At 41.2% G+C, this 23,485-nt stretch overlaps 1 protein-coding gene across 2 annotated transcripts; it reads left to right on the top strand.

Annotated features, from left to right (window-relative positions):
• Positions 1-1,225: 1,225 nt before the first annotated feature.
• tax1bp1b (Tax1 (human T-cell leukemia virus type I) binding protein 1b) lies at positions 1,226-23,110 on the top strand. 2 transcript variants are annotated; one of them, XM_072679400.1, is made up of 18 exons: positions 1,226-1,334; positions 4,220-4,416; positions 11,343-11,445; positions 12,246-12,436; positions 12,720-12,878; positions 13,656-13,804; positions 13,931-14,021; positions 14,891-15,076; positions 15,411-15,662; positions 15,902-16,060; positions 16,368-16,437; positions 16,710-16,828; positions 17,195-17,320; positions 19,958-20,044; positions 20,744-20,918; positions 21,032-21,183; positions 21,418-21,500; positions 21,822-23,110. In XM_072679400.1, exons 2-18 carry the CDS (start codon positions 4,240-4,242, stop codon positions 22,021-22,023), a joined length of 2,481 nt encoding a protein of 826 aa, XP_072535501.1. In that variant the 5' UTR covers positions 1,226-1,334; positions 4,220-4,239; the 3' UTR covers positions 22,024-23,110. The 2 variants fall into 2 exon arrangements, with proteins under 2 accessions (XP_072535501.1, XP_072535502.1); XM_072679401.1 differs by lacking the exon at positions 19,958-20,044.
• Positions 23,111-23,485: the final 375 nt, after the last annotated feature.

The raw sequence follows: 23,485 nt of genomic DNA, 5'->3' as shown, positions 1-23,485 counted from the left end.
GGTAGTGGTGTTATCTGTTGCGCCACACCAACCACCACCACTTTAACTCAACAGATAACACCACTACCTGTCACTGAGCTACCACAGCATCTAGGTGACTGGGGTTCGATTCCTGGTCTGACTGTGCTGCCCTACACCAATAAGAGTCTTTGGGCAAGACTCCTAACACTACATCGGCCCACCTGTGTAATATGAGTAACCCTGTAAGTCGTTCTGGAGAAGAGTGTCCGCTAAATACCGTGAATGTAAAAGATGTAATGATATTCTATACACTACCATAGTTTGTCTATTTGGTATAACACACAAAATATACACTTGGTATCTAATAATTATAATTATGATTACAAGATTAGGTACTGACACTTGTCCTACACCTCTAAGAAAGATATATTCATGAGGATTGGTTCTCAAATGGACTTGTCTAGACTAGTACCCCCACCACCCACATCTAACCAAGGTTTTGATTTGATACTCATATTATCCCTTAACACTTCTCAAGTGTTATAAAATAGTGAGATGTGAATATTACTCGAGTGTGGCTCCCTCTTTCCTTTCTGATACACTGACATAGGCTACTTTGGGACATCATGAGAACGCCATCAGTAAATCTCTCACAAACTGCTGAGAAAGTGATGAGAATCTATAGCAGACAAGACAAGACAAGCATATTCAGCGTTAGTGTTGGACACAGATGAAAGTTCATTAATTTGTGCAGTGAACACACAAACACACACACAGTGACAGTGAACATACAGGCCCGGAGCGGTGGGCAGCCAGTGCTGAGAGGGTAAAGGGCCTTGCTCAAGGGCCCAACAGTGGCAGCTTCCTGAGCCTGGGTATCGAACCCGCAGCCCTGTCATCAATGGTCCGGTGCAAATAAAATGTTTCAGTGTCCGAGCAAACCATGCATGCACATCACACCCAAGCAGAATCATATCAAATCCATTGCGGGAGTGTAACGAAATTGTGTCACTGTCCAAATACTGATGGACCTGAATGTACATCAACTAATTCTTCTTATGTTGTGATATATTTGCATTGCATTGAGTACATCTCAGTCTATTTTAAGAGAAAAGAGAGGACAGGGTTTATGTCTCTGAGTGTAATAAGGAAATGCAAAAGGGAAGTTCCTGATTTTCTTCTGCTTCACAGAAAACACAGAGGTGTCATCTATGAAGAAGTAAAGGACAGGGCTGGGCAGCTGAAGACAGCCTGCAAACACTTTCACAACAGATCAGCTCGTGCAGGCAGTGCGGAACTGACGTCTCTGCGCTGTGTTGACCGTCCTAAGGAAAGTGCGTCAACAGCAGTGAGGAGGTTTCTGACAGCATGAGGTAGGCCTGCCTTTATTTATCCACACTACAGCTCAATGTACATCATTCCTGCCACAGGATACGTCTTTTTTTATATAAAAAGAATACGAGAATACGCTGTTAATGAGGGCGAACAGCTAACCAAAACAATAGATCGCCAGCTAAGGCTAAAGCTAACGCTAAAGCTAACGCTAACGGCGTAACTCGGCCCCTTATCGTTGTTTATCTCGCACTAACCTAGCGCTAGTCCCCTAACGTTAGGTTAACATTTAAATATATATGTTTGGACCTTTTAAGGCTGTTGCCAGTAATATAGCTCGCTAGCTAAAAGCCATGCCACCCGTTTCTAGGCTGGGGTCTGTCCGTTTGTTATTGTTTAGGTCGCTAAGGTTAGCTAGCTAGCTTGCTTGCTATAGCAGCTAGCGGGGAACTTCAGTGCTAGCTAGTGCTACTTCAGCTCATGGTGTATTTCTAACAGGTTAGACAGCTGGATCAGTAACCTGTCCCTGTTTAATCGAGGTTTAAATAGAAAAGACACGGTCATTACCAAGTCTGGAGCGATGTCAAGTGTTTTTACTTTTGTTTTTGAGACAGATTTCTGCTTTGCTTGTGTTCGCCAGCTACCTAAGACGATTCGGGTGGTTTTGGATTAGCTGGCGAACATTTCAGCTCGAGTGATGGTTGATGATCTATCAAAGTTCAGAGCAAAACGAGACAATCTTTATTTCTGTTTTGGTTGAAGTGTGTAAGTGTGTTTGAGTGGCATGTCTGATCACCTGTCTCACGGAAATGTAGCCAAACAACGTCACGTAAATAGGAAGTGGGTCCTGAAATTAGTCTCCAATCTGTAGAGCCACACACACACACACACACACACACACACACACACACACACACACACACAGACTCAAACGAGCAAGAAATCGTGGAGAAAGTATACAAAACATAACATAACATCTCAAAAGAATGACTTGGTGTCTCAAAAATGGCATAATATCTCCATATAATGACTTAGAGTCTCAAAAAAAAATAAGAACATCATAATAATGGGAGGGTCTCAAATGAATGACATTTCATTTAATAATGATAAAGAAATTTAGGTGTTTTCTAATTTAAGCTATTAAGCACAGTAGTGTCTCCATTCGGTGCAGCAGTGAAACCAATTCATAGTCGCTTACCACTTTAAAGCTCATGGAAATGGGAATGAGAATGGGGAATTTGTCTGCAGACAACCAGTGGATCACCGGTTGCGAGCTTTTGCCTAAAGGGTAAATGTTAATAGCAAGGTCACAGCGTCAGATCCGTACATGTGAAATTTGTTAAAATTCTCCTTGCATACTTGACTGTATCGCTTGCCTGTACTCACCCAGTCAGTACAGGTAGGGTGTATCTGCATTTCTATCAATCATGTTAAACGTCATACCCCCACATAGCCTTACAGTTTGTAAGTCTCAAACAATGCAGTGCCAGCTGTTTTCACTTTTGTTTTTGATTCTGCTTGGTTAACACACAATATATTGCATGTCATGTCATGTTAGATTGACACTTTGGCTTAAAACAGTGGTTGATGATAGTCTCCAAAGCAACAGGCAACTTTTGCCATTCAGTTTTGGTTAAATAATATAATTTCAACATGTGTGTGTGTGTGTGTATGTATGTATGTATGTATATATATATATATATATATATATATATATATATATATATATATATATTTTTTTTTTTTTTCAACATGATGTACATTCCCAGCATTACTATCAGTGAATCAGAGTCATGGGTGGTGTTTTATGTAATTTTTCTATACAAGAGCATTTATGCTGTTAATCAAATGATCAGTCGTCTTAATGGTCCTCATGTGAATGCAGTCAGTGAAGCTGTCATAAATTGCTTTAGGAGTATAGCATCATATGTTTTTAAATGTCAAAAAAAAACAAAAAAAACCCTGTACCCGTTCCCAAAAAAAACGTGAGGGAAACAGTCATTCAGAACCTATTTGTAATTTTTACATCTATGGTTTCTTTTGTTTACTTTTTGACTGGTTAATGGTGTAACTTGTGTTTAGTTTTTGTTGGAAATTGAAAGAAGTACTACTACTACTACTACTACTATTACTAATACTAATAATAATGTAGAGAATACAGATAAAGGGACATTTTATAGGTACTGTAGGTGCTAACATATACAGGAGCATTTTGTTTTTGCTGTTGATCAGGTGATTAATCCTTTAGTACCCAATAAATAGTTGTCTTTTTCTTTATGAAACCTAAAATATAAAAGATCTGTACAGAACAGCAGTGTGTTTACTGCCAACACTACGATAATGCCTATACTGCTGCTAATCATATCTTTCTGAAAATTTCCCCTGGCTCTGGATTACCGTGATTACAAAATAAAGTGCGTGCGTGTCGTCGCCTTTGAGTGTTCACAGCTAGACATGCCAGAAAAAAAGTCTTCTGCTCGCCCCTCCCAAATACCCGTAACTGCTGAGTCATCGACATGTGAATGTGCTTTTATTTAAACTTGAACCCTCATTGTCCCATCTGATAGCATGTTTCTACACTGATGTAATCCCAGCATATCTTCACAATTTAAAAGGGGAATGCCTGAGGTCTCTTTATGTGGTTATTCTGACACATGGGCTGTTCCTGTTGTAGCAGTGACCATTAAAGAGGACCTGAAGATTTACTCTAAATGATGTGTGGTATGTAAAAATAAAGTAGACGTGTTTTAGCAAATTTACCCTTGAGGAAGATTTCAGAGAAGTCTAAACAAATCTGGGTTTGTAGTCACACAGTCACTTTTTCGTGGTGTAGCTTGGGGAAGTAGCCAAGTAACCATGAATAGTGATTTCTGAAATTAACCTCTGTGCTCTTTCATTTCTCCGGGCTGATCTGTCCCTCTGACAGGGCCAGCTGCTGACTGACAGATGGCCTTATTCCAGGAGGGGACATTAGCAAGCAGCGCCATGGAAACATCCAACTTTGCCCATGTCATCTTCCAGAATGTGGGGAAGAGCTATCTGCCCCACGGAGCTCTGGAGTGCCACTACACACTCACGCAGTTCATTAAGCCCCACCCCAAAGACTGGGTTGGCATATTCAAGGTAACTGTATAGATAAGATATGCGTCTGTGTGATTGTTGTCTTTTAACCATTTACAATAAAACAAATAGTTGTAACTATGCAGATATTTAGCTGTTATGTAGATATACATAAATCAGCTTGGTACTAACACAACCTTGCAACTACCATATGTGCTAGTGAAAATTAGCATAATTGTAAAGGTAATTCAGTGTAATCAGACTAAATTAATTAAATACAGTGAAAAGTGGCATTCTTCGCTAGCTCCTCATTGGTCTTATGTTAACAGTAGGCTATGTGACTCCTCTTATCACATGACCTACTTTTCTTCCCAACAAAAAAGATTGTATTTGTGCTATGTCTACAGTTTTGCTACTAAACCTAATTGATTGATTGATTCATTTTTTTTAAATCCATTATTCAGTCCAGCACTTTGGCTTTGGCTCAGTACTGATACTGGGTGATGGGGATGTAATGGCATATTGGCGATGTTTGACATGTAAGCTAATAGTGATGCTTCAAATGTGATTATTCCTTTTTTCCCTGTTTTTTCTTCTCCACCCCCCTAGTTAACACTGAAACTTGGGCATTAAAATTTAGTGCTCAGTGTTGCAGTTTGACATTTGTCCAGCATGGGGCTATTAGCATGCGAGTTGCTTCAGTTGGCACATTGTTCACTGAGGAGAAAACATCTTGTGTTGAAGGCGATGATTCCTCATTAGCATCCACTTATTTACCTGTTAACTGAAGCTCAAGTTTAAATAAAGAGGCTCCTCCTACTCATCCAACACCAAAGCCTCTGGTGTCGGTCAGCTATTTTTGACACAGTGCATCTCATGACTGGAGGTGCATGACCAGAAAGCGTGTTTTCTTTTTTTCCATTTTTAGCAGACACTGGTATCCATAGTGATTTTCTTTTATCTCCTTAAAATTAACATGAACAGATTAAATGTATGATATCACCCAAGTCTAGCACCACAGCCAAATTAGCATCAGCATTCAGAGGATATAGCTTAGGCATTGTTTTGAATGCAAGGCATTGGACTGAACATTATAGAGAGGGGCTGGATTTGTTTGTCTGCTGAATGTAAAGACTGGTTTCAGATAAAATTCAGTTAAAGCTGCTTATACCACTGTAAATGTTTAAGTATTAAAACCTTGTTTGAGACGATGTATAAACATACATGACTTGCTTGGCAGATGAGCTATTGCAAAACAACTACAAAGGAAAAAAAAGAGAAAACCAGTAAAAAAATGCTTGTATGTAGTGTGGATTATTTATTATTGAAAAGAATGTTTGTCTAAGTGTGGCAGTATGCAGTGCATCACAGTGGAGTGCTGTGGGTGCCTGTTTTGAGAGGAAGAGAGAGAGAGAGAGAGAGAGAGTGAGTTAGAGAGTGCTGAGTTGCTGTAGTTTGAAGGCCGTGGGAGCATGTAGGGATGAATTATGTGTGCTGGAATTACGGTTGTTTTGGCTTGCTTTGCCTGCTGGAGTTCCCCCCTGCCACTACTGGTTAAGGACAGAAAAAACAACAAAACAAAAAGTCTGCTTTGACATTATTTAGGGAAATACTGATGGAGAGAGAAGGGCTGACTTAATAATTGCTGAAGTATAAAGGAAGGATAGTAACTGTCGAGATTCGGTGTCTGGATTGTGGTCTTGAGATCAAAGACACATTTTAGAGGCTCTTGGGGTGTGTATGTGTGTCTGTGCGCTGGACAGAGTTTGATGAAACGGTTTTACAACGAGCTGTCAGGAGGGCTTCTGGTCCTTTGCAGCTGTGTTGCGAGGCAGGCAGTGTTCTTTATTAAGAGCTATAGGATTAACCCACTGTGAAAAACGGTGTAAGATCCAGCCTTTTAGACTTAAGCTCAATGGCTTCAAAGCAAATTAAAGCTGAACAATTTTGATTCAAGGAAGGGCTTTTATGATCACTGAAATTGCTTCCTGTAGTTCTTTACAGACCAGTGTGGTTTATGAAAAGGGCAAAGTATAGATGGAGACAAATTGGTCTGATAAAAGTTCTAAAAAGCCAACTAGCAGTGGTTTACCTTCCTTCAAACTAGTTGTGGTACTGATTTTGCAGCAGCTACTTTGTATCTTGGAGTCATAAACCGCTATAGAGAGTCTTGATTGGAGCTGCCCTTGGAGCCTGTTCTCCAGGCTCTAGTTTCTTGGCATACAGTGTACTGCAATTGCCTGGAGACAAATATGTTCCTCTGCACCTCTGCAGTGAACACAGACCGTCTGACGCAGGACTAAACCCTGGGAGGAAGAGCCCACAGCACATAAATCCTTCACATGACCACAGCTCTGCTGACAGACAAGGGAGTTCTATGCCAAAAACACTAGACAATGGCAAGATGGATACCTGATCCATGAGTCACTTGCCTGAAGCAGTGTTGTGGTTGTGGGCAGCCAGTAGGATGTTGTTGCCACCTGGTGTTCAGGGGAGGACTTAACAGTACGTGATCCTCACTTGAGACTGATCAAATGGTTATGAAGCCAAATCCAGAAATCTATCTACCCCAGTTGAGTGCCAGTGTTCGGTTCACACTGCATAACTATACTTACGAAGGTAAGAGGGAGTTCTGAGGAGTATGATTATGTAACGGTTGTGGTCTACACCTTTTCTAACTCCAACCATATGTTTCTGTTTGGTACTTTTGGTACCCTGGCAAGAATGGGAACCCAATTTGGCGCAAGGTACTTGGGTAGGGTACTAGTCGCTTGGTAAAAGAAATACTGCTTTGTCACTGTACCATACTGTACTGGACTGCCCAGTGAGAAGCACAGTTTGTCAGAGATTCAGATTTTCACCCCAAGTCTAAACAAATAAGCCATTGCTTTATGTTTGAGCTTGCACAACGCAGCCTCTAGCTTTTTGAAACTAGAGTGCCTGCAAAAGGCCTAATTTGAAAAGCCGGGAACTTCGTGTTTGGAGTGTCGAGGCATGCCAACAGAGTGGAGAAGACGGGCAGTGCTTTATAATTATGCTGTCAGAATGGGACCAGTGATCAGCACTGTGCTTTGATATATGTTCTTCCCACTGCTGCAGGTAGACTGTTCAGGTCTGTGTATGCACGTGACTAAGAGCTAGGAACTTTCCCTCAGTTCTGTGGTTGTACCGACGTGGTTACCCATTGAAGAGTGTGCTATGTGGTGTTTTTTTTTTTTATGTAAATGGTCCATTTAAGTCCACCTAGGTATCAGAGCAACAATGTTTTTGTTTATCTTTGTGGGAGTTTTACAGCTGAAATTCAGTTCCCTGATGTGGTTTCCCTGGCCACTTGCAAATGTTGAAAAAGAGCAAGTGTGTGTTTTACAGATCAGACATTAAGACCATGATACATTAATGTTCATAGAAATCCTAGCAAAACCCGTAGGGGTAAGTCCAGAATGAAGGGGTGGGTTATATGGACCTAAAGAGCATCTCAATGCACTAGAGTGTAACAGTACACACATTCACATCAGAGCTGCACAATAACCTGCACAACTCCTGCAGCCATTGTTTTTCTGTGATATGTATCGCAATATTTAAAAAATAAACTAAAGAAAAAATATTTTCACCAGATTTTACCAGACATTAGTGATCCAGTGTGCTATAATATCAATAATGAACTAAATTATGTTGTGAAGACATAGTCCACCTCTAGTAGATACATTATGTGGACAAAAGTATTGGGACACCTGCTCAGTCCTTGTTTCTTCTGAAATCAAGGATATATATATATATATATATATATATATATATATATATATATATATATAAAAAGTTTATTTTGCTTTGGTTGGAGTAACTGTCTCCACTGTCCAGGGACTGCATTGCTGTGCGGATTCATATTGTGGTCAGCGACAAGAGTGTTAGTGAGGTCAGGATGTTGGATGATCACCACTCTACCTCTTCCCCAACTCCCCAGCTCATCCCAAAGGCATTGGATGGAGCATCATCATTCCAGCAATGAGTGCAACTTAGCTGAATGCATTCATTCAAAGGGCTGTCTACAAACATCTGGACCGGTAGTGTGTGTCATGGAAAAAAGTTGCTGCACAGACAGAACACCCTCCCCAACTAACTTCACAGAGTCTTCATTTCAGAATTATTATTAAACTATGGTAGCTTCCCCTCACTATTATGTTTGTTATCCAGTAACTATGTAGTATAGTACAGAATGAGCCAAAAGTCTACACTTGGTGTCACATTCTTCTCTGTTGATCCACCATTCTACTTTTTGCTGGCTGTAAGTCGCTCCCCAGTCCTACATGAGAGGCACTGAGGGACTTGGCTCCACCCTCTCTCACTCCAAACAGACCTAATGAGTGAGCTGTGTCCAGTGTGCAGTAATGACACTGCCTTTAATGATTTCCTGGTCTTTACAACTCCAGAACCCCAGGCAACTCTCCTGCATACAGTCCAGGGATTACAGCAGTGTTCATGTTCTAGTGGAGAAGTGTACAGCTGGAGTATTTTTCATAGAGTAATTTTTTATAATAACATGTATTTTTGAGTGTGTGTGTCATAACAGACATGTTACCTCCCCACTGTTGCTGTTGGTTTTCTTGGTGGACCGCGATAGCAGAGAGCAGACTTGTTTAGTGCGCTTGTGCGCATGCGCGCATGTTTGGAAAAGCAGCCAGTCCAACGTGAGGCTGATTTTGTTTGACAGCTTTATGGTGGAGGCCTGAAGTTATGGATGTACAGTGAGTCCAAGAAGTATTTGATCCCTTGCTGATTTTCTTCGTTGGCCCACTAATAAAGACATGATCATTCTATACTTTTAATGGTAGATGTATTCTTACATGGAGAGACAGAATATTAAAAAGAAAATCCAGAAAATAAATCTAAGGAATATATATTAATTGATTTGTATTTCATGGAGTGAAATAAGTATTTGATCCCTTAGTATTCATTAGCAGTTCTGGCTTTTACAGACCAGTTAGACACTCCCAATCAACTTGTTACCTGACCTGAAGCCACCTGTTCTCACTAATCACTTGTGTGAAAAACACCTGTCCACAGAATCAGACAGATCACACAGATTTCAAGTCTCCAACATGGGTAAAACCAAAGAGCTGTCACAGGACCTCAGAGTCAGAATTGTTGACCTTCACAAAGCTGGAATGGGCTACAAAAAGATTAGTAAGGTGTTGGATGTGAAAGTAACAACTATTGGTGCAATTATCAGAAAGTTTAAAGAGTATAACATGACAATCAACAGACCTCGGCCCGGTGCTCCAAAGAAGATTTCGCCTCGTGGGGTGGCAATGATGCTGAGAACAGTCAGAAATCGTCCTGCAACCACTCGGCAGGAGTTAGCAAATGACCTGAAGGCAGCTGGGACCACAGTTTGCAAGGAAACAATTGGCAACACTTTGCGCAACAATGGATTCACATCCTGCAGTGCCCGAAAGGTACCCCTGCTGAAGAGAGCACATGTGGAGGCGCGCCTCAAGTATGCCAATGATCATTTGAAAGATGAACCAAGTTATTGGGAGAAGGTTTTGTGGTCAGACGAGACCAAAATTGAACTTTTTGGCCTCAACTCCACCCGCCATGTGTGGAGGAAGAAAAATGCTGCCTATGACCCCAAGAACACTGTGCCCACCGTCAAGCATGGAGGTGGAAGCATAATGTTTTGGGGGTGTTTCTCTGCCAAGGGTACAGGGCTACTTCACCGCATCACTGGGAAGATGGATGGAGCCATGTACCGCACAATCCTGAGGGACAACCTCCTCCCCTCTGCCAGGGATCTGAAAATGGGCCGTGGTTGGGTCTTCCAACATGATAACGACCCTAAACATACAGCAAAGGCAACAAAGGATTGGCTCAAGAAAAATCACATTAAGGTCATGGAGTGGCCCAGCCAGTCGCCAGACCTCAATCCGATCGAAAATCTATGGAGGGAGCTGAAGGTCAGAGTTGCCAAGCGACAGCCCACCAACCTTCATGATTTAGAGAGGATCTGCAAAGAAGAGTGGGCCAAAATTCCCCCTGGTGTGTGTGCTAAACTTGTGGTTAACTACAACAAACGTCTCACCGCTGTGCTTGCAAACAAAGGCTTTGCCACTAAGTATTGAGTGTGTTTGGCAAGAGGGATCAAATACTTATTTTCCTCATTGAAATACAAATTAATTAAAATATATTCTTTAAAATTATATTCTGGATTTTTGTCTTGATATTCTGTCTCTCCATGTTAGAATATATCTACCATTAAAAGTGCAGAAGGATAGTGTCTTTATTAGTGGGCAAACAAAGAAAATCAGCAAGGGATCAAATACTTCTTGGACTCACTGTATTTTCTGTACACCCCCTCATCAGCCATCAGTTAACAACACATAAAATTCATATAATTACATTTTGGTTTCCATTTTGAAGTATGTGTAAAATTTTCACCTATTTTCTTCTTCCTGTCGAGGCTGAGTTGTAGATATGTTCCCTCAACCGAACATATTCACGAGGGTTTAGCACGGGACACGTGGCAGCCAGGAAGAGCTATGTTTCAATCATCTCACTGTAACTCTTTGCACAGTTCATGCATGCGCACACATCTCGGAGTGTTTCCCTTTGGCTTTGGTGCTGAAAAGCTTAACAACGAAATAAACAAGCAAGTCAAGCAGTGGGTTTGACTATGACCTTCTGAACACTGCATTTATTGTCTTAGAAGTTGCCTGCATGTGCATGTGGCAGCCTATATAAACACTTGAACCACTTTATAGAATTAGGTTGTCAAATCCTGTTTTCTTTATGGACTTCGTAGTGGGGAAGAAGAGTTGATAGAACTGTATTAAAGTATTCCTCTGAATTACAGATGTACTGAACTGTTGGTGCCAAACGTCATGCCCACTCCTGGAATACTTAAAGTGAAAGTTTTATACTCCTATTTCAGTTCGGTTTACTGTGTGCTTGCTGGTTTAATGTAATTAGCATATAAAACCTGTCTTTCATAGGTTGGCTGGAGCACAGCTCGTGACTACTACACTTTTCTGTGGTCTCCGCTACCAGAGAACTATTCAGAGGGCACTGCAGTCAACAGATCGGTGGTCTTTCAAGGTAACTTGGCTTTCTTCAACGCATTTTCTGTAGCTTCTTACGGAGCCAGATGCAGCTCAGCAGCATGGGCTCCGTCAGAGGTGTGGTTAAAAGGCTTTAATATCCAAATGACGGATGCAGTAAAATATGAAACACTGGGGTCCCCTATTAAAGCACCAGAGTGTTGATGGGCCAGTTTTACTGCAGTGGTTTAGGTCACATATTTGGATCTTTGTAAAAAGCATGAGAGACATTCACTGTGCTCGTAGAGTATTGGAGTAACTGAAAGAAAATAATAGCATCATTTAAGTTTGCTCTTGTGAATTATAAATTATAGTGCTAAATGTAAGCTTCAATATTATAATAGTTGTTCATACAGCAGAGTTTCTGAATCCTGCTCCTGGTGACCTGCAAGAGTCATTGTATGTAGTCAGCATGAAAGATGTGTTCATCCTCATGAATGCATGTTTTCACCTAAGGCAGTAATTTCTTATTCATATGTTTAATTTAGATATGGGAGCCATATTATAATACAGTGTGAAGGGGTGGTATGTGATCGGGTGGTAAATTCCATCTTATTGCCGCAGTTGTCCATGCCAGCAGGGTGCATTCATATTATAAATAAATAAATAAATGAATGAATGAATGTTAAGCTGAGGAGTTGGGTCAGGTGGTGAGATTTGGGTTAGGTGAGACTATGCAGTGCTGTGGGTCCCTAGAAGTAGGATTAAGATGCCCTAGACTAGTGACTACTGTGTATGTGGATATTTTCTCCCCTCTTTAATAATACACTATAATGTCTATAATTTTTCTTTTTACAGGTTACTATGTCCCCAATGATGATGGCGAGTTCTACCAGTTCTGTTATGTCACTCATAAAGGAGAGATCCGTGGGGCCAGTACCCCTTTCCAGTTCCGTGCTAACAGCCCCACTGAAGAGGAGCTACTGGCTGTTGAAGATGAGGGTGGATCAGACATCCTGGTTGTCACCACCAAGGCCAGCTACCTAGAGGTGAGTTAGTCTTTTGGTTATCTAGAGAGCACTTTGCTATGTTATCTGAAAGCAAACACTACCGGACCTCAGCTTATCGTGCTTGTAAGTGTCTCAGACAGCGTTGCTACTAACTTGAGTGCAGGTGTAGTAATAACATGAGGTGTATGTTAAGTCAGCATGTCTGCTTAGACCGAGTTATTAGTCACATTCCTGTTTGCTGCTTATGTATGAGTCACATACAGAATTCCCCCATTTGTGGGATTTCATTTGTTGGTTTGGTTTTGTTTGAATTGTTTCACAGCAAAAGATGGAGGAGGTTCGAATGGAGAAAGAGGAACTCCTGAAGAGCATGAACCTCTTGCAGCAGGAGAAAGACGAGCTCCTTAAAGAGAAGGACAGACTGCAGAAGGAATACGAGCAAGAGCAGGAGTGTAGTGCTCAGCTCCGGAGAGAAGTGCAGGTGAGCAAGCAGGATATCTCTTCTGCCCAGGTCCCTTTGCCTTTCCTCTACCAATAACACCCGGACTTGTGTTACAATGTTCTACTAAGAATAGAACTGAACAACATTCCAACCCTTTGAGGACGAGCCTTGTGTCCTTGGGTTTTTCCACGTCATATCAAGAAGGGACTGCCCTGTGCGTTCGCACCAATTAATGTTCATATTGCTCATATTCGCTCTTGTAGAGTTTATGTTCAAGTGTTGAGTGCAAATCTAGTGCAGTCTGTCAGCACCCCCTAGTGTGAGGCTTTATAGAATATGCAGGGTCTCCTCCACATCATAAAAAAAGCATAATTCATGAGTGACATGCATGCCATTAGTGTCACTACTTTTGGGTGTTTTTTTTGAATGGAAGAGTTTTATGAAGGATATGTGTATGAGCACTGGAGGAAACGGAGTTAGAATGAGTGTGCCCAACCGTTTGTGGCTGTTAATTTTATGACTGTGCTTTTATATGTTGTTTTATGTGCTGCTAGAATAATTCCAAAAAAATATTGCTCATAAAAGCATACTGTTGAGGGGAATTCAACAGGAATGGCTTTTTAGGAAATTTGCCTGCTACTATCTGATGGGTCTTTCCCTGAGTTTGTATAGGTGTAGTCAGTAACAATCAGATCATTACAGTTCTCCATTCATTATATTTTAGAAATGTTAACCCTCCAGGGTGTGTTGGCTCATTTCTACTTCCTTTCTTGTGTGACTGTTACTGCAGTTTTTGTTTATTAATGTGTACCTTAGGAGTTGCAGCTCTCCTCTCAGAGCTTGCAGGAGGAAAGAGAAGAGGTGAAGCGGAGGATGGAAGAAAACACAGCACGGCTGCTCCAGCTAGAAGAAGACCTTATTGGGGTCACCCAGAAGGGTCTTCAGAAAGAGACTGAGCTGGACTGGTATGTCCCCAGAAATGAGTTTTGCTTTAAGGATGCTTGACATCATTGCCATTTTTTATTGTTTAAATTTTGATGCTGTTATACATGTATAATTTAATTATATTAAGTTTATGTTCTTGTGGACAGCCTCAAAGATCGGGTGAAGAAGCTCACTCTAGAGAAAGAGGCACTGGAGTCTCAGCTGAAGAATGAGAAGGATGAGAAAGAGCTCTACAAGGTGACTTATAGTTTCCCTTTATTTTAATATGTTAAGTGTTAAACTTTCGTTTTTAGAAAAAGAACAAAAATCTCCAATTTCAATCAGAGAAAATATATTTAACTTCTAATATTCCTAGAAGAGCTCTTAATTAGGCTGACACTTAGTTTCTGCATGCCCACCCTTTTTGCCCTCTTTTTATTACTTTCTCTCTGTGAACAGGCCAGGCTCTGTTCATGCAGGAAGCTCTCCCTGTCTCTCCTGCTTTTTTTGTGGTAGGCACAGGAACTAGGCGTGACATGCAGCTATAACTACGGAAGCAATTGCTGCCCCACACCTCATTGCTGTTGCCCCTGGCGGTGGGGGTTAGCCTAGAGCTGCTGTTTCTGTCTCATTGCTGTTATAATTAGAGTTAGGCAGCACACTTCCCAGCAAAGCGGAAATGCAGCCTGGTGATAATTACTGAGTGTTTTTGCTTGAGTGCCAGGACAGTCTTAGAGTCTTAACCCAGTGGCTCTGTTTAAACAGCTTATCTGTGTGTCTGCGTGTGTAGGGCAGCCAAGACCTAAAGGTTAGAGAACCTTTAGCGTTTCTCCTTCATTAACATTAAGATCAGCAAGGCACCTAACCCTCAATTGCTGCCTGGGTGCTTAGCTGGCTGTCTAATGCTCCAGGTGTGTGTGCTTACTGCCCAGTGCTCCAGGTGTGCGTACTCTCTTGTGACATACCGGTTCACCTCAGTCACCTCCTGTAGTCACTAGTGTGGGTGTGTGTGTGTGTGTGTTTGTGATCACTGCCATGGATTTGTTAAATGCAGAGGCTAATTCATTGTACTGCTGTGCAATGGCTGTAAAGGATGATCTCTTATTTAGTGTTTTATTATCGCTTAGATTCACCTGAAGAACAGAGAGCTGGAAAACACTAAGTTGAGTGCAGAGCTACAAATGTTGAGATCAGTGGATGTGAATAAGGAGAACACCATTGCCCAGCTGAAAGAAGAACTAAGTCGAGCCAAAGCTTGTCTGGCGGAGAAAGAAAAACAGCACCGCCAGCTACTGGCCAACAGCTCTCCCTCGGTAATAGATTCTAACAGTACCTCCAGCTGCTTCACCCCAGCTAGGATCTCTAGAATGTATTGTGCAGTGTTCACTGTGTGTTCAAATGTATCCAGACACCCTGTCCAATTAGTGAGTGCAGCTACTTTAAGGTGCTTAACATTTTTGTACTTAGATGGGATTTTATTGATAAAGATTTACATAATCTCTCTCTGTCTAATATATCTAACAACTGGAAATCTATCAATCTATCAATGCTATAATACAAAGGTTTTGTGTGCTATCTATACTGTTTGTGAATTTGTATGTTTGCTTGCATGCATGCTCATATCTATGTGTGTGTATGCACTCTTAGGGAGAGAGTAAGGCTCTGCAGGAGCAACTGAGACAGAAAGAGGAACAATTGCAGGCCACTCAGCAGCAGGCTGCCATGCTATCTGCGGAGCTGCGAGATTCTTCCAGTGCTCGGGACCGGGGCATGTCCGAGCTATACCGTGCCCGACTGGAGGTCGACACTCTCAGACAGGGCCAGGCTGAAGCACGGGCTGAGTGCAGCCGCTTAGAGAAACAGCTGGAGGATATGAAGAACTCTGCTAAAGAGGAGGCTGTAAGTAAACTAAAACACTTTAATACTGCCTTAAATTAAACACCTTACTTACTCTAAGTGAACACCTAGGCTCACATACCAAAACCAGTATCTGAAACCCATACTCTTGTAACACCCATGTAATCCATCCATTTGTACTAGTATCTTATTTGGTCACATTCTTTTACTCCATCTCAGCAATCAGCTGAGGTGACTGTTAATCTCGATTCACATATTAAGGTAATTCGTTTGTCTCTCAGGAGTGCAAGGAGTCTGATATCTTGGCTGTGGCCGAACTTCAAAGAGAGGTGGAAGACCTGAAGCTCAGACTGCAGATGGCTGCAGAACATTATAAGGAAAAGTACAAGGAATGCCAGAAACTGCAGAAACAGGTGTTCAAGCTCTCTGAGCAGCAAGGGGTGAGTTAACTTATCTCTTCATTGTGCTGCCTGGTCTGTTGGGGCTGCTTCTGGAGATCTACCAGTTCCAGCTCTAATTTAATGGATATGATTGATCTAATAAAGAACTTTAGGAGTACTGTGAGGATTGGGGTGGATGTGTAAATGTTAGAATTACTCTTTAAACTCACAAGGCTTTGCATTTCTAGACTAGAGTGGGGTAGTGCTGATCTAGTGGTACAGAATATGCAGCTTATTGCTCAAATGAACATTAGGATATACCATGCATCAAGAATGGTATACATTATGTTTATATACTTCACCTCAGGTAAAAAGAAGTCCAGGTTCAGAGGCAGCAGCTGGTCCTCTGTCTGCCAGCCCAGAGGCATCTGTGCCAGGTAAGTAAAAAAAACAAAAAACATTTCTAACTGATTCCAGTAAGCGTTTGGACCTCTGATTTAATTTGTTATATTTTTGTTCATTTTATTGCAGCTTTTGGAACAAGTCAAAAGTGGGCAGCCTCCATTAGGGAGAGTTTATTATATATCAGGTGCTATGCTCCTGATTGGGCTTTAATCAAGCTGAGAGAATCCATTAAAATGATCTTGCATAGGTACTTGCTGGTATTGACTGGAGAACTGCAACTGTGTTTTTGGTCTCTGTTTGACAGGAAGTCCAGGTTCATCAGATAATGTGTTGGATGCCATCATCCACGGTAAGCTGAAAGGTGTTAGTAAGGAGGTCTGTGACAAGAGCGACAAGTACAGAAAATGCAAACAGATGTTGAGTGTAAGTGATGTTTCAGTTTGTATTTTCAATATTTATATACTTACTTGATTTTCTGTCAGTCTGAACACTTGTGAAGCATTTTAGGTATGAGAAAAGCACTGTATACATTGAACAGATTAGTGTTTGTATTGGTAGTAGAAGGAGTGGGAGTAAACATTTTTAATCTTGAGTTCTTGCACAAGACATAAAATATCTTATAGTACATCCAGCCACAGTCCTGCCTTTAACCAAGTGTGGAGAGTGGACAGTTAGTCACTAACAACACTGATTCATAGTATGTGCTACAGTCACAGTCAAACAAGCAGCAAGAGTAGTTAGAAATGTGCTGTATATGGTGTAGTGTATAACTTCCATACTCTCCTGCAGGAGGAGAAGGAGCGTAACAGCATGCTGATGGATGAGCTGGCCAAATTGGAGTTAAAGTGGAAGGAGCAGGTGAAGACAAATGAGAGCATGAAACTGCAGCTGGCTGCCGAGGAGGATCGTTATAAGGTCAGTGCCCCCTTGTGTTCAAGCTTCTAATTTGCCAATGTGAGAATTAAAAAGTTAGGTTAGAGCGATGGAAACCATCTTCTTGTCGTAATCCTCAGTTAGGGTTAGGTTATTTATAAAACGTGCACTGCTCTGAAGAGTCTGTTTAGCATTATTTGATTTTATACATGTATAGATTGATATAGAGAACAAAAAACAAAAACAAATAAGACTTAACACTTAATCACTTAATCCGCATAATATTTATGCACATACTTGCTGCACGTTTCACTTTAACTGCTTTGTTATATTCTTATTAATCTTCCTTCTGTATACGTATCTGTACATATATGGGAGGCTTCTTTGCTCTTAACTTTGCTTTACTCTGGTTTGCTTTTCATTGCTCTGCTGTAATGACCTGATTTTCCCTCTGGGATTAATAAAGTTATCTATCTATATATCTAATCATTTGTATGATAATGAAAAAGACAAGACCATTTGAATTCCAGACACATTCAGTTTTTGCACCAGCAAATAAACAATGGAAACAAAATCTGGTTTATAATCACTGTTCATGGCGAGTATCAAGAGAAAATAAAACGTTCACAAATCTCTCCATTACAGACCGCAGTCAGACTACCTGCACTTAAATCTGAATATAGATAAATGGGTGTAAACATCGCAGCTAGAGATGGCACAGTCTCACTTTTTTTTGATACTGACATTGATATGAGTATAAAAAAGCTTATATTAGTCCAATATTTTTATTTACAATTAGCAGGCTATAATAAAAGCACTTTACTTACCCCACAGAAACAAACACTAAAACAAAATCACATCACACAGACTGAATCACACATTACATCACACAGCAACTTTAGGATAGATGGTTTGAGATTGGATCAGATTTATTTCTCATTTTTCGCTCTAACATCCCTTCTAATTTTTCTGCTGTTAATACCATTATCCATTTATGCCGGTAAGCCTTATTTACCCCTAAGTCCACAGCCAGTAATGTTGTAATTCAACAACATAACATAACAGGGTGAATTTGAATGACCATTTTCTCCATTAGCAGGCTGGTGTGACTTCGTGAGAATGTACTGTTTCTTTGGAATGTAGTCAAACTTGCTCCAGTCTCATGAGAGAATAACTCTAAAATAGCTCATTTGATGACTAACAAATGAGCTGTGGGTCTAGTTCAGAGTATAGTCCAGCCTTTCCTGAAAGAAATCATATACACCCAAACCCAAAAAGAGCACAACAGGACTATAACAAACACAGTCAGGTCCATTACTGTTTGGACAGTGACACAATTTTTCTGTAATTTTGCCTCTGTGTAGCAGCATTCAGTTTCTGCTTGTTGGTGGGTTTTTCTGTCTTCAGTTTTGTCTTCGGTAAGTGAGAAGCTGCTTAATTGTGCTGAAGGTCTTGGTTTGCTTTCGCAAATGTTTTGGGTCATTGTGTAACTGTGCTGTGAAGTGCCAGCCGATCAGTTTTGCAGCATTTGACTGAATCTGAGCAGAAAGTATTGCTCTCTCCACATTAGAATTTACTCTGCCTCTAATATAAACAATCCTCAATAATCAGCAGTGACCCTGTTCCGCTGGCTTCAATACATGTCCCTGCTGTAACAGTGCCCCCACCATGTTTGACAGATAATGTGATCTGCTCTAATTTAGTCTTAGTTCTGTATGAACTGGGCAGGCTTTTAAAACCGACATTCTGCAAGAAAAACGTATTTCTTGCTCCTGGGCTCCCCCTACAGTCTGGAGCCCCTATATAAGAAAGACGTGCTTACATGCGGTAGAATGATATTACCAGATTTTTCACAAGTTTGACTTTGTAGCACATAGCAGTGTGCCAAGCCTGGAGTAGCAACGATAAAGACGCTGTCTTATACACTTATGCACCACAATGATTTTGAAGGTAAAAATACTACAAAGAAAGGCCAGTTTAGACTAATATAACCCATCTTAATTGCATGTTGAATGTACAACCTCTGGATTTACTTTTATGAAGACTCAGTCATCAGTGCTCATCAGTGCATTCTTCCTCTTTTAAGAATGAACCAAATTGTTGATGATTTAAATTGAGAAGCACATATTAGGGGTGAACAGAATTAACACATAAATCAACACTTTATCTCCTTCATTTGTCATGACATAATGAGGGAACAGTCAAGAACAAACCTGCTTACCAGTGAACAGAGGCAACAATACAAAAGGTCACTGTCTAAATGCTTATGGACCTAAGACTGACTTCATGCTTAGCAATTAAAATAAAACTCAATAAAATGATCTGACTAAAATGCTGGTTTGTTAATAAAGTTCTGAGGCAGTTTAGCCATAGGTACTGATCTCCACTCTGCTTCAGTCTTGGCCGTTTATAGCTGCTTTGACTCCGGGCTCTTCCAATGCTCTTAGAATGCTATCACTCCATTAGCACAACTGTACAGACAGAGCAGGTTTATGAGCATGTCGAGCAGGAGACAGTCTTTTACAGTTGTTTACATGAGAGCTGGAGACAGCTCAACAAGGACTAAGAGAAATAGTCAAGGCAGGGCAGCCTATTGAATCTGTCCTCCTAGCCCAACTCCCATTGTGGCTTGAATGATCTGCTCTTTACCAACGTTGGTCTACGTTTCTCATCACGCAGAGCCAGGTAGCAGCCAAGGGCCGGGAGCTGAAGGAGCTGAAGGACAGTCTTGCCGCGTTATCCAAAGAGAAGGAGCAGTTGGAAGGGGTGCGGGTTTCATTTTTTTTTTTCCTCCTTTATAGAGCTGTGCCAATCTAAAAATGCCCGTGGAACGCTTGGCCTTTTTCCCCCCTCCCAGGGTCTGGTTTGGGTTTAACATATCTCTCTAATTGGGGCAGCAGAGCCAGCAAGGCCGTATTTTCCATTCAATTACTCTGGACCACAGAGAGGGATGCACAGCGGCCTGGAAAAAAACTGCTGAGAGGTAGCTAGAGCGCAGAGCCTGACGCTTCAACAAGCAAAATGACCCAATTTGAGGTTGCGACTGTAAATGAAATTGGCGCCTGCTGAAAACTTCAATAAAAAGCAGTGCTCTGCATCCCTTTGAACAAGCCGAGGAGTTTTTAATTAAGAGGCTAATTAAACTGTTTGTGTGTGAGGGTGGCTAGTATGTCCACACTGCTGAAACTAAAATACTGTGGTGGATGATGTATTGTCTGGAGCTAAAGATGGAGAGAGAGTGAGAGAGAAACTGAAGGAAATTTGAACAACTGTCAGTAAAAAAAGGTTCTCAGCCTTATCTTAAGCTTTTCATCAGCTGTTTTGTTGCCTGGCTGTACTATACTGCAGTATTATCTAATTGATTTGAACATTTGAATCTTATGGTGTATTGCTATTAGAATTAGAGTCCCCTAGTATTCTTGAAGTCCTCTGTCAAGTATTTAATCTGTGTGTCTTTGGCATCAGGAGTTGCAAAGAAGTGCTAGCCGGGAGGAAGAGGAGGACGATGGTAGTTTGGATGTGCAGCCAGTTTTTCTGCAGTACCCCCTGCCATATCAACAAGACGCCCCCTCTCCACTCCTGGTGGCTCAGCGCCCTACCGACCTGATGTTTGGGAACCCTTATTCTTCTGAAACCAGAGGTCATTGTCCTCTTTGTCCACATTCCCACATAACTTGACAACCTGTTGCATCTCTTAATGGAGATGGAAATGTCCAAACCAGGAATGTCTCATGTTCACTTGTCTCAATTTAGACAGTGCAGATGGGGAGTTTTCTGATGAGCAGTTGCCCAGGCTGCCCCCTGCAGGCCCCCCGTCCTGGGACAGTAACGTGGTCTGCAGCCAGCCTGCACGCAACCTCAGCCGCCCCGATGGCCTGGAGGAGCCCGAGGAACAGCCAAGCACTGTGAGTTTGTCCCCATCGTCATGCAACACAAGCTTTTTACTTTATCTTGGGGGGATTGAATATTTCTGATTGCAAGTGCATATGTATTGTATTATAAGCTGTAAATCTAATATCGGATAGTAATGAAAAATTGTCTTTGTCCATTTGTTGTCAAATTCTACGTCAGATCTCAAAATGACCAGTAAGAAAGTACTGTATGTACTAAATGAAGTTTTACATTTGACCTCTCTACAGCAAGCCAACGACCAGCCCACAGTGAGCGACCCGCCCACCCACTTCCTCAATGACGGACAGATGCCCTTCTGCTTTGATTCCAGGTACACCACACCCCTCCCTCATTTCCCCATAAACTGGTTTCTCATGCTGCTGTGCCACAGAGAAGTGCTATTATCTGTCATATTGCTGAACTCTGCAGGAGATTTGTTAGTAACTGCATTAGTTGTACAGGCCACCCACATCGCCCAACACGCAGATGCTGTTTTACTGCCGTACTCACTGGTGCTTTAGCATCATCCAAACAGCTTATTACATACATACTCTCTCACTCTCTCTCTCTCTTCTTACCCCCCCCCCCCCCCCCCCCCCTTTTGTTTTTACCGTTTTCTTACAAATCGACTGTGTGTTTCTCATATCTACAGTCAGGAGCTGCAGAAGCGCTGTCCGCTGTGCGAGGTCATCTTCCCACCGCATTATGATCAGTCGAAGTTCGAGGAGCATGTGGAGAGCCACTGGAAGGTGTGTCCCATGTGCAGCGAGCAGTTCCCTCTCGACTGTGATCAGCAACTTTTCGAGAAGCATGTACTCACCCATTTCGACGGCAACGTGCTCAACTTCGACTAGACAACTAAACCAGCGACTGAGAGGGTGAAAATAAACGCCCACCTCTACTCCATTCAAACATGCTTTTTTCCCGCCTCATAACCGCTGCCGTTAACTCTTAGCCGCACATGAGCATTTACTTCTAGGCAATCAGTTAATTAGCTCTTCACTATCTCTTTGCTAAGGACATTTAAAGCTCACATTACCCATAAGCAGTGAGATGAGGGGAGACCATCGTTGAATTACGTGAGATTAGAGATAAAAGCAGGATGAATGACTGACTGATTATGGTTACTATTTATTTATGGGTTTATGTCTTTGGAGGGTGTTCTACAGACTCATTCACTTTCACTTTACCAGACTTATCACAGCCAGTGAGGTGGAACACTTAAACATTTAACGCGTTGAGCCGCTAGCAGTCTCCAGGCTTTATGGAATATGTCAGGTATTGCCTATTTTCTTCTGTGCCGATCTTGCACAGTTCTGTACTGTCAGGGCAACATATTAGTTTATACACAATGATCCTATATCATAAAGTAATCTATTTTAGAATAAGCTTTTAAGATCTCTGAAGAAGTACAATACAGGCTTTAAAAGGCAAATTAAATTGTTTGATAGCTTTGTTATTTTTTTGTTGTTTCTCTCTCTCTCTATTTAAATCAACAGGCAGACAAACCGTGATTCTAATTTAGTTGCATGCCTAACATCTGCTATTGTGCACTGAATTTAAGACCTCTCTGTCTGGTTTCCTTGACACAAATTAAGCCTGGTCTTGGACTAAATTCTTAGACCACAACGTGTGCAAGTGAATTAGTTCAGGATTTTAGGTAAAAAAAAAATAAAAGGCCAAGCTCTATTTGACAAATTTGAGCTTGCATAAGAGTGCATGAGATCATGTTTGCTCTTTTTCTGGCACCTCTAATGCCACAGCATCGTATTACTAAAAACAGCTCTATGCCAGACTTAATTTGTATCAGTTAACCAACTCCTGTATTTCATTGTTTAAGTTAATGACACATTGTCCTCTAGTTATATTTTTCTTGGTATGTATGTGTGCGCGCGTGTCTCTTCTATATCCAATACCAATAAAGATTTTTGTTTGGAACAATAGCTAGTTATGTTTAACAGTGATGTGAAGACACAACAAACTGGTCTCCCATGAAAACCTTTGGTTTTTAAAACACATTGAAACATCTGGACATTTGATCTTCATCTTAACAATATTAAAAAATATAGGTAATATAATTATAATAAAGGTATAATAATAATAATAATAATAATAAAAAACATCAGGGTGAGACACAAGTTACAAGCCAGTGAACCTTTAAACAAAGACTGTGAGTGGGCGTTGGATAGATAAATCTTAAGTCTTGCACTGATGTGTTGTATTAATTTATTTATATATAATTTTCCCCCAGTAAGGGTTTCTTCCTTGCACTCCTCCCATGAAAACTTGTTTGATCTTTTTCTGATGACCCCAAAC

The sequence above is a fragment of the Salminus brasiliensis genome, chromosome 5 (genome assembly GCF_030463535.1).
Source record: "Salminus brasiliensis chromosome 5, fSalBra1.hap2, whole genome shotgun sequence".
Classification (NCBI taxonomy): Eukaryota; Metazoa; Chordata; class Actinopteri; order Characiformes; family Bryconidae; genus Salminus; species Salminus brasiliensis.
Note: the sequence above shows the minus strand (reverse complement) of the source record. Positions and strands in the feature narration are given on the sequence as shown.